Source organism: Podarcis cretensis (genome assembly GCF_951804945.1).
Source record: "Podarcis cretensis genome assembly, chromosome: 4".
NCBI classification, from domain to species: domain Eukaryota; kingdom Metazoa; phylum Chordata; class Lepidosauria; order Squamata; family Lacertidae; genus Podarcis; species Podarcis cretensis.
This window is the reverse complement of record NC_137173.1, coordinates 65,029,692-65,042,042: the sequence shown is the minus strand read 5'-3', so window position 1 is coordinate 65,042,042 and position 12,351 is coordinate 65,029,692. Positions and strand designations below refer to the sequence as shown.

At 39.1% G+C, this 12,351-nt stretch overlaps 1 protein-coding gene across 7 annotated transcripts in view; it reads right to left on the bottom strand.

The window, feature by feature from the left end:
* Positions 1 to 590: 590 nt before the first annotated feature.
* KLHL15 (kelch like family member 15) overlaps positions 591 to 12,351 on the bottom strand; it is a 29,930-nt gene continuing 18,169 nt past the window's right edge. For all 7 annotated transcript variants that reach the window (XM_079972269.1, XM_079972267.1, XM_079972266.1 and 4 more), the window contains one exon: positions 591 to 6,796. In XM_079972269.1, coding sequence (XP_079828395.1) covers positions 5,687 to 6,796 — 1,110 coding nt within the window. In that variant the 3' untranslated portion in view covers positions 591 to 5,686. The remainder of the gene's footprint in view (positions 6,797 to 12,351) is intronic.

The window sequence follows — 12,351 nt, the reverse complement described above, 5'->3', positions numbered from 1 at the left end:
TTTCTTCTGTTTGAATCACAGAATTGTAGAAAACAGATAATTTGTCCTGATGTGTGTAATTTTCTCCTATCATGCTGCAGACATGAAGAACATGAATAGCATGTGAATAATTACTGTCTGGCTTTGGGAAATTCATGGTGCAGCAATTTATTGTGCTAAAGTAACGATGGTGGTCTCATTAGCAGATAAGAGGGAAGGAAACATGACCTATAGGGAGAGAAGCAGAGTTATTTATCCTTCGAACCCACATGGACAAGTTTGAAAAGAGAGTAATAGTTTCCTTTTCTGAATTACAGCTAAGGGGGCACCAAGAGAGAAAGTTGGTGTATGATCTCCATTTTAAGTCATATTCAGGGTAGATTTTGCAAGGTAAGTATTTATTTCAAGGGGTCTACACTGAGCATGACACAGCAGGATATTGCCTGGTAAATTGCAATGTTAATCTAGTGTCCATTTTAACATAGTCATTTGTGCTTGCTTATCAATTGGGCTGAATGTTTTAAATAAACAGTAATTTTTGAGTTAGGTCAACATGCTTGACCCATAGAAAAGAAGAACTTGAAGTATAATACACAATGGACAAAGTACCCTAAAGATTAAAAATATTTTATTTACATTTTTATATATACAATTTTTACACATTAGTTTAAAAACAGAATAGAGTACATATGCATCACTGAACATAATGCATTCACAGCATGAGAGAAGTTAATGTTTGGAAACGGGTGGGAAGAAAAAATGTTTTTAGAAAGTTAAAAAGGACAGATCACAGAATTTCATAGCAGCTCTGGGAACGTTCCTGGAAAAAGTACCCCAACACGCACATTTGAGTTTGTGTATATGTTTGAACAAAGTACTTCCATTTGATTCAGCACAGTTAGAAGATAGCTTTCCAAATTAACTTGTCAAGACTGTTGTTCATGAAACCTCTGCCAACTCATTCAGAACAACAGTAAAGCAACAGCAGAATTCATGCCATATAGGGATATGCCACTGCATCCCGGTAACCTTTTCACCAGGAATGCAGAAAACCTGTGGCTCTCCACATGCTGTTAAGATGCCCAATCTCCATCAGTCCCAGCCATCACGTTTTAATGATCAGGGTTTGTGGGAGTTGTGCTTCAACAACATTTGCAGACCCGTAGTTTGCTTTACACTAGTACTCTTTTCGAGACTTCCAATGGCATTAATATGAATAGTAAAGATTACCAGTTATTGAGATTATAACTGGAATCCTGATCCTAACACAATACTATAATTTTGAAAAGTCCACCAAAGCAATCCAGAATTATTAATCCAGATTTCTGTCTGCTTTTCTCTTTGCTACACTATTTGGAACAAAAACTGCCACTGATAAGAGATCACACTATACGAAAACTAAGATTTTCAGTTCCTATAATTTTAATGATAGAGTACACATTGTTTTACAGAGACATAAGCTCACCCTTAATTGGCTTTTACAGTTTACACCATGTATGGGCAATCTTGATGCTACACTGCCCATTCTCCAGTTCAGAATTCACAATGTATGTTCTCTCCAGAATAAAAGTATTCTGAACATTAGCAAGTTCTGTGACCAGGATTTAATAAGAAGAAAGTATTTCTCCCTTTAACTGTTATGAAACAAGCAAAAAGACTTTACAGTGATGGAGTTCTACAGTATCATCCCAATTATTGTTTTTTAAGTTGGACCCCATCCGCATGGTTTCTAAATGACTTAGTTTCTAGCAGCGACTAATGGCTTAAGCAGCATCATACTAAATAAGTCTAGTTTTATGTATGCTGTAACCTTCCAATTCTAGCTTTATCCTTTTTCTCAGCAACCATGCTTGGGGGGAAAGTTGTGTCAACACAAACACTGCTTTATCTAGGCTCAAATTAGGATTGCAAACCTTTTCATCTATTAAATGGTTGGCATATGCCGCTAAAATGCTAGAGTCAACTTTTCCATTAGTATAAAACATCTGTAAACTCCTTGGAGAGCCACTGGTCCCTTAAAAAGCATTAAGAGCAGCCACTTCTTTCCCAGTTTTGTTTCCCTACAGTTGATGTACCTCACATGCCCCCCGTTCTACTGAAACGTATGGGCCATATATATTTACAGTCGTACCTTGGTTTTCGAACAGAATGTGTTCCAGAAGTCAGTTCGACTTCTGAAATGTTCAGAAACCAAGGAGCAACTTCTGATTGGCTGCAGGAGTATCCTGCAGCCAATCAGAAGCCACGGAAGCTGATGTTTGGCTTCCGAGGCAAAGTTCACAAACTGGAACACCTACTTCCAGGTTTGCGGCGTTCAAGTTCCAAGTTGTTCAAAAACCAAGGTACGACTGTATAATGCAGTATACTTAAGCTCATGTTAAACAAATTCCTTTCAGAACCTGAGGGCTTAAGTATGTGTTGGATTGTGGTTACTGCCTGTATGGAGTTTTTATGTTTCATGCCCCTTGTTTTGGCACCAGTTAAACAGGTAGCTGAAGCACCAGTACAAATGAAAACCATTGGGCTTAAACAAAGTATTGAGCCTTTTTTTATGAGCCTAGACTAGTCGGCCTAGTACTTGACAAATTCTAGTCCATAATAGGAAATGTGTTGGGAATCAAAGGAAAAAGATGCAAGTACCTGATGCCAGAGAACTAGAATTTTGGTGCATTCTTTTCTCTTATATTAAGCAAGCAAACAAACTCAAGTAATGCACAGAAGTTCTAAGAACATACTATTTGTTTCTGGCATCATAGGCAAAGTCAAGATATTAGGCTAAATATCACTGACTCCAAGTTGACAAATATTTCTTAACCTTATACCAGAGAAAAGAATACCATCCTTTAGATTTGAAACTGCTAGATGCTTGGTTTTGGTTTTTCAAACCTGGTACATGGGGCGATGATAATAAAAACAAACACAATTAAACAAATCCAGTGTAAACAAGATAGGAATTGAATAAAATAAGGCTGCAATTTCATGCAGACTGAGGTTAAGCCCCAATTCATTAGGGCTTCCAATAAAACATGTACGGAATTGGGCTTCTTAAACAGTTGCATTGGGATGGAATGAAGAATAAAGGGTTGATAACCACAAGCACTAGAGATTTCTAAACAGGTTAAAATATTTTTACACAGTCTTATCATTCCATTCTTGGCTTGCCGTAATTAATTCTCCAATACTTTACATTTGGTGAATCATTTCAGACCTAACTTCCTTTTATGCTGAAAGCAACAATGAAAACCAAATACCTAGTTCAAGTCAGAAGCTGAGAAGTGGCACATATGCAAAGCAATGACTTCTAAATCTGCACATTTGGTCTTCGTCAAAGGTTGAGAAACCCGGGTAAATCATTTTTTAAAAGCTTATTTGACGCCCAGGCTGATTCAGATGCACAGCAGAGCACATAGTATAATCAGTTTCATTATACACGATTGTGTGTTTGAAAACACTCTCACAACAAAGTGCCCGTGTTTACTTTTGCATGTGCAGAGATATTTTGGCCCATTTTACACATAATGCTAAATCACTGTTTAGTGTTGCATGCATGAGCAGCAGTGAGCCTTGGACACCCTTCAATGGAAACATATTTTAAATGTATTAGTTCTCTGTTCCAGGAACACTGGTTTGTTTGTTTTTAAAGGATTATAAACATGGGTTGATCTTGACTTCATTGAACAAACCATAGATCAAGCAAACCAGATTTTCCCCAAGTTCAGTGAGGAACTTGGGTTCATTTAAAACCAGAAGTGAAAGCTTTTGATTTCACTGGTCATGCTAAAGATGATAGGCGAAGAATACATGTGAGGCCATGGTTTATATGGGGGGGGGGTGTTTAGAAGGGTTGGGCTATAACTTCTTTCCGTACGTGCTTGTTTTGTATACACAGAGAGACACATCATGTGAAATTGTGCAGCTCAGATCTTGATCCATGTGTCAGGAAAAAAGACAGAAAAATGTTAAAAGATTTTTGGGTAGACGTTTACATGTTTGATGCAGAATAGTAACACCACTTTGGGGCCTCGGTAATCCAGGAGCTGAAACAAGACACAGTCAAATGTGTCCGTTGTGGAGGTTTCTAGCATGCATAAGCTTCAACTCCCAGAATACAAAATGAACTACATGTTCTACAGTGATTTCCAGTTCATGATACTGGAACAAAATGGTACAGTTAATTCCTCCATGTTTTACGCAAACAGTTGGACTTCCATTTCTTCTGAAGCCACATTTTAGCAGTTTGCCAAGCATCAGTGAGCCTTACATTGCCCAGGCAAGATTGGCTCATCTCCATATTCCACAGGCAGCTACTGGAACTTGAGTATTTCAGCTCAGAACTCTGTTCAGATTTATTTTCGGTGAAACGCAGATAGTTGTCTAATAGTTAAGAAAGTGACCTCAACAAGATACAATTGTTCAACATCCTCAGACCTCCATACAAGTATACTGTGGAGCCAGTGGTTATTTTCTAAATTTGCTTAAAAAATAGAAGTTTGCCTAACTCGGCATCTTTTGAGCCCAGCAGCTCAATCAGTGCAAAGAACTGTACAGCTGCAATGCTTCTGCGATAAACACCAACTAAAAAGCTCTACCATCCTTCAAGAACAGCAGAGGCAGTGATTGTTATAAATATTTCTGATTTGTATTTCTAGAATCAAGTACTGAAGACTACAGGTTGGGATCTGACTTTATAAACAACAAAAATGGTAGCTTCGACATTTTTATCACCTGGTTATAAAGGAGTTCAAGTGTTACTGAATCAATCAGTATATACCAAATATAAGTTTACATTGATAAGAACGAGGCCTCGTTACCCAACAAATTTAAATACATGAAAGGGTGCTATTAAGAGCTAAAATTAAACAGATATAGCTCATATCTGTCCACTAGTTAAAAATAGACTCTTCCAGCTGCACATAAAAATATGCATTTCATTTTGATCTTACAGTGTATGCATGTATGTATATATATAGATATATTTTATTCACAAACCACAACGCAGACAAATGCAGCCTAGAATTTATTTTAGTAGAAAATCTTCAGTGTTCTTTTTTTCAAAAACCTATTTTTTCAGCAGACTTACTGGAACTACTGTACATTAAAATAAATTGAATAGAAATAGAAAAATAAATAGAAAACCATTTTAAATTGTCACTGATATCAAAATGAGGAGTGTCAAACCTGATTGGGAGGAGTCATAAATGGAAATAAAAATAACATTTAAGCAACAAGTAATTACAGGAACAAATTGAAAGGCCCCTTTCACTGCTACATTGGAAGTCAGGCTCTGTTCTAGTAAGGCTGCTGAATTTTATCCTGACAGTTTAAAAAATAAAAATGCACAATACATAAATGCTTTTGACCCACCTTGCAAACAGAGTGTATTCTAGTGCATCCTGAAGCATGTGTTGTCTTCACTCATACAGAATGGACATAGTATATGGGGTTAAAACACATGAAATGGAAGAACAATTTCCCCTCTCAAAACACAGTAATAGCATGTAAAAAATAAAATCAGTATGAAACCACAGGTATTAGCATTCCTAATAAACTTGGTAGATGCATTCCCTGTACACTTCTTTTTTCTCTTTATTAATTTAAGTGGCATATTACACAATACACTGTTTTCAGTGGGCTTAAATCTGCTTTCCCTTACCCCAGCCCTCCATCCCACCAAATTATAAATAGTTTTGTTTTGTTTCTTTAAACTTTAGCTGCAACGTCTAACATGTTCCAGCACATACTCAGGAAAGTGTAGGCTACAAACTTGTAAGCCATCTAGCTTGCAGGGCATTCTTGGGTATTCGTCTTCTTTCCATTTATTATCTTCAGGATCAAAAGTGAGAATTGAATCACTGTAGTGACCATTATAACATAGGCCCCCAAGAACCATTATCTGTTTTTCCAACACAGCTACACCATGACCACTTCTACCAATTGGCATAGAAGCCAAAATAGTCCACTGATCACTGTCTGGGTCATAAACCTCTGTAGAAGGGCACCCTTGAGACTCAAAAGAGGCCCTCAGAATTACACAGACGCCTCCAAAAACATAAAGCTTGCCATTATAAGAAAGCATCTTGTGAAAGCATCTTGCATAATTCATTTTGCATTTGTTTTCCCAACAATTAGTCACCACTTGAGTTCTCCTTGTTCGCTGCTCCACAGTCCCTTCTTTACTGGGATCAAATACACACACCTGCTTAGATGTGGACGAGGATGTGATTCCGCCTGTGATGTACAGCTTGTTACCAAGAACAGTTCCTTCATGTCCATATTTATTGACTGGATAGGGATCCACAAATTCCCACTTATCTTCTGTGATATCGTATCGCTCTGTTGAATAAAATGTCTCATCTCTTGTCCTTCCGGCCACTGCATAGATATATCTTCCAATAACACCAACAGCAAATTCTGAGCGTGGTACAGACATATCTGCCATTCGTAACCAAGAATTTTGTCTTGGATCATATCTGAACACTTTGGAAGAAGCATGAAATTCACCATCTGGCCCCAACTCTTCCCCGCCCAATAAGAATACAAAATTATTAACAATAGCAAGGCAGTCTGGTCGTAACGGTACTTGTGGACCTTCCAACTCCCACCAGACCCTTGGTTTGTGCAGAAGAAGAATTTTACTATTTACCATGCTGTGTCCTATCATTCCTCTAAACACTGCAGTCTGGGGTTTGGCAGAACGGATGCGATTTGATTTCATTTCCATCAAAGGCTGCTGGTGCACACTATGGAAGTAATTCATAGCTTGCTCCACCTCATGCCGCAACTGCCGGGAATAACGATAAAATTCCGATGTTTTCACCTAAGGACAGAGCAAAACACACGTGTGTATTGACCAAGGAAAACAGTATGAGGAAGAAATCTATGCTGCCTAATTTTACACAATTGAATCATGAGGGGGAAAACATGACCTAATCACAGCAATAAGTCCCATAAGTCCAGCAGAGCCTGCTGAACCTTCTGACAAACTGCACCTCTTATTCTGTCACTTTCCTATCTAACTGCCCTGCCTATGTTCAACAAAACTCATAACTAATGAAATATTTTTTCTTTTTTGCATCTGATTGATTGTTCCCAGAAAACTTTTTAACTATTACCTTGAGATGTCTGGCAAAAAAGGATTAAATAGAACTTGCTTTTTCCATGGCAGTTTTTAAATGCTTAGAATCCAATTCAGGTTTAGATAGCCTCTTGCAGCCTTTCTCAACCTGTGGATCCCCAGATGTTGGTGAACTACAACTCCCATCACCCCTAGCTAGCAAGGCCAGAGCTCAGGGATGATGGGAGTTGTAGTCCAACAACATCTGGGGACCCACAGGTTGAAAACTGCTGCAAGGAATTCCACTACCTTCCTAATGCTCTAATGCTTACTAAAGTCCTTAAAGGCCATCAAATCCTGAATAGCTCTTTCAGTTAATTCCTAGTGGCGTGCCAGCAAGCCCATGCATTTCACAGTGGGCTTTTGTCACACTTGCAAACAAATCAGCAAGCATATACAGTGGTGCCCCGCAAGACGAATGCCTCGCAAGACGAAAAACCCGCTAGATGAAAGGGTTTTCCGTTTTGGAGGCGCTTCACAAAACGAATTTCCCTATGGGCTTGCTTCGCAAGACGAAATGTCTTGCGAGTTTTTCTGACTTTTTTTTCCTCCCCCCCCTTTTTCTAAGACGCTAAGCCGCTTATCTGCTTATCTGCTAAGCTGATAAGCCGCTAAAAGCCGCTAAGCCGCTAACAGCGCTAATCCGCTAAGCCGTCAATGGGCTTGCTTCGCAAGACGAAAAAACCGCTAGACGAAGAGAATCGCGGAACGGATTCTTTTCGTCTTGCGAGGCACCACTGTACCTAGTGGTTGCCACCGGTTCTGATGTTCATTGAGCCCAACAAACTTTGGTCACACAGCTGACTGCTTTAAGGCAGGAGGAAAACTGTTGGTTCTACCTTCCAAGATCTATAGGAAACTTTTGATTAGTTTAACAGCAAGGCTACATATTTACACCAAGAGCTTTTACCTTGCTGCTACAGAACAGACTTTCACCTTCTCACCCCTTGCTTTTTCCTATAAGACCTATTGCAGTCGTTAAGAGTTGTCAACAGGCTCATCACAGCTATCTGCCAATCACCCAATCCCACCACCCTTCTGAGTAATACCCCTCCCCACCTTCTCACTATATAGAAGGGTCTGGTGACTTCTGTTTCAGTGTATCTGAAGAAGTGTGCATGCACACGAAAGCTCATACCAAGTACTAACCTAGTTGGTCTTTAAGGTGCTACTGGAAGGAATCTTTTTATTTTGTTTTAAGAAAGACTTTATTTGCTGCTTCTAACAAATACCATGCAAGTGACATCCTTAAGTGACCTTTCACCACTGCCTCATGGATGCTGTGATCTTACAATCAAGGAAGTTATGCATTAACAACCACAGTCATACTGATCTTAACGAAAGAATCAAGCTACCAAACCATTTAGAGCTATGTGCATTTCAGTCATATACAAAGAGGCATCAAGATAAAAACATGCTCTAACAATGACCACATTTTACACCTTTGTGACCAAACGCTAGCCCTGCTTTCTCTCAATTTTAAATACATATACAATGGAATACCATATATTCACATGTTTGGAAATCAATGTTAGAAGTACCGTATTTTTTGCTCTATAACTCACTTTTTCCCTCCTAAAAAGTAAGGAGAAATGTGTGTGCGTCTTATGGAGCGAATGCAGGCTGCACAGCTATCCCAGAAGCCAGAACAGCAAGAGGGATTGCTGCTTTCACTGCGCAGCGATCCCTCTTGCTGTTCTGGCTTCTGAGATTCAGAATGTTTTTTTTCTTGTTTTCCTCCTCCAAAAACTAGGTGCGTCTTATAGAGCGAAAAATACGGTACTTTATTTTCCTGCAACATCAAATGAAGCCCTAGTAAATAGATAGTATTTTTGTTTCAATTTTAGTGGTACAATGAATGACCTGTGAACAGAAGTTTGGCTGTGAACACAAGACAGTCATTAGACTAAGAAAAAATGTACACTGGGTTTATCAATAGGGTTACAAACCTGTACTACATACTGCAAATACAAATCATCACAGAAACATTTGAAATGCTTTACTTTTTTTCCTTGTTAAAAACCAAATCAGAAAACTAGAGTAATATGATCAGCTAGGTTTATTGCATTATGAAAGTTTCTAGAGTGCATTTGATTTTTACAGTGGAATTTAGCACACACACTCTTGAAATTGCTTCCAAAAAACTTTGCGGAATGAATTTTTCTCTTTCATAATACTAGAATGAAATTGGTAGGAGACTCAGGACAGACAAAAGGTAGTACTTCACATGACACATAACTAACTTATGAAATTCACTGTCACAATGTATGCCAGTAGTCATTAAAAGATTAGAAAAAATATTTAATGGCTAAAAGTCATGATGGCTATATATTGAGTACTGTATGCCAACTAGTTTGCTAGGAGCAACAGCAAGTTCTACTTCCTAGAGGCATCTGGTTGGACAAAGTGCATTTTCTTGATTTTATTAGTTTACTAATATATTCAATTTTTAGTTTGTCAAAGTTGCATGGAAAACATAACAAAGTAGTAGCTTAGACGAAAAGTTACCACAGAAGAGGACATGTAAACACACGCAGCAGCACACATTTTGGATAAAGCAACTAAAAAGTTGAATATAGATCCTCAAATCTTCATGCTTTGCAACTGAATAATGATTGGCAGTTCAAGTAACATAAGATTAGTCAACATTCACATAAATTTGGCAGAACTTATACCATCCCACTCCACTAGCTGTTACTAACATTAAAGAACATTTGCATTCCAAGACAACTTGTTCCCACAGGCTACAAAATAACAACTTCCTCATAAAATCTAATACTTCTGGAAGTATAAAATTTGGAGAAATCTCCCTTAGCTATCAGTAAAATGAAAGTCAGCTATGAATCTTCATTTTCAACCTGGCTGAATTTGTTTTCAACATGACAGGCTTCTCTTAGGACAAAAGTCTTTTCTACCTCATATCTTAATTGCCATTTGTTAGCAAAGGCTATTACTAGTCTAGGCTTGTTCACGCATAACCCTCAGAAACATATTTCGGGCCACAGGTTAGCCACCCTGAGGATTCCTTCCCCACCCTCCCCTTTTATAACATTGAAGACAGCAGCTTGGTATTCAGCTAAGTTTTACTCAGTGTTGGCCCATTAAAATTAACAAGCATTACTAAGTTAGGTCCATTAATTGCATTGAAACGTAACTGAATATCACCCCTTCCTTGTCAATAAATACCATTCCAAAACTTTCAACCTATCTCCTATCCCTGCATTTGTTGTTTCACTAATTGGCTGACTTCTGTGACTGACAGCTATTCTGATTCACAGTTCTTAAAACACAAGAACAGGCCAAGCTGAAGATCTGTGCATACACATCTTCTGAGTAAATAACTGGCACAGGCTTGGTGCAGATGTAACACAAGCCAATTTAACCTTAATTGACCATCTCTCCCGTTGGCATTTCTCCTGTTCTTTCAGTTTGGAAACTAACTGAATTCAGTACTACAGGTAGACCTACGTTTTCCTTATTATAGTTTAAACAAAAACTCAACCTGACACACTGGTTAGAAGCAGGTTTGCAAACCGTGGCTTGGTACCATAGCTCATTCTGAAACTGAAAAGGAGGATTACCCATGCAAGAGGCACCGGCGCCAGGTATATGGGGCGCTGGGGGCTCCAGCCCTCTCAGTATTTTGAATCAGGGGACCCAGCCCCAATACTGAGGGGGCTGATACCTCCCCCTGCTGCCAGATGCCCTTTGTGCACCCCAGCCCACACTTGGGAGCCAGGACATGGCTGGGACGCGCAAGGGTGAAGATCACCCTCCACACCTCCTGCCCCTGCTGGGTGCATGCCGCGGGGAGGAGGTGGAGCTTGGAGCCCAGCGCCGCACTCCGCCACCTCCCCGCCCAGTGCTGCATCATGGATGCCTTACATGATGCATAACATGATGCCCTCCCCCCATGTAAGGGGTAAGTCGGCACCCCTGGCAAGAGAGGAAGGAAGAAGTCCATGAATCCACAATGCATTGTTGTCCTAAGAATGCTTCAACTGATTGGGCCTTGTTATGAAACACCTGTTGTTTGGAATTCAGTTACACCCACTTCCAGCAAGTCCTCCCACTTGCTATGAAACCGTTATACCAACTGTCAGGGACTAACTGTTAGGTGATACATGGAGGTAACTACAAAGATAGGCTGGATAACTACACAGTTTTGCATTGTGGATGCAGTCTTTTCATTCCAGGGAACACCCAACTATGAAGTAACTTCCATACATATACTGCTCTTCCTTGAGCAGGTTACTTATTCTAGAAGATGAACTCTAAAAGAGAAATATACCAAGGATTAAATCATACACTATTCATCTAATGCCTTCTTTGCCTGTACCAAAAAACAGGAGAAAGCAATCCAGGCTCAAGATTTTGCCTAAACTTATTTGATATTGCTTTTTTTAGAAAAGCACCACTGCCACACTGGGTCCCTATTTCTATCAACTTCAGGCTTTTGCATCTAGCCCTTTCTCTCTTCATCCCACCTTCAAATAATCCTCACTCATGTAGCGTTTGCATTTCCTTGAGAGTTCTCGATACTGCCAGGGCAAATTGGATTTTGAGAAAGGATTGGAGACTATACTCAAAGGTTGCTAGAAGCTGGGACTCTGTGTGACAGCAACAGATCACTAATTGAGGAACAGCAGTAAAATAAAAAAGTACAAAAAGTTTGGCCACTGGGAGAAGAAGGTCCCTCTCTTCTTTTAAGAACTAGGGCAGGGACACAAGGAGTTATGTACATGTAGGCCTGGAAGCATCTCATTAAGATACTATGCTGTGAACTGACACCAAGACAACTATATTTTGGATACAGACTAGACTAATAAATACAGGTGACTCTCAACTTAGACAGGGGTTATGCGTAAAGCCAAAATCATGTATAGTCAAAACACACTGGGTTCAATGGCAAAGTAGGATTGCCAAAGAAATTCTCCCCAGAAACTCACCCCCTTCTGAATTTTTTAACTTTTTTTTGTCAAGCGTGTAAATCTGAATGTGCACAAGTTAAGTACATGTAAGTTGTGAACTGCCTGTAATATAAATGGAAACAGAAAATATGGATGAGAAACACACATATACTGATCTAACATAAAAAGTGAGCAAGTCCACAAAGAGAATAATGTATGAAAAGCAAAATAAGGTTTTAAAGATACATCAAATGTTTGTAACCAATGACTACAGTACACAACAATCAGAATACAACACATTTATTTAATAAATTTCAAAAGTGTGGCATTAGGGATAAGTGTTAGAAA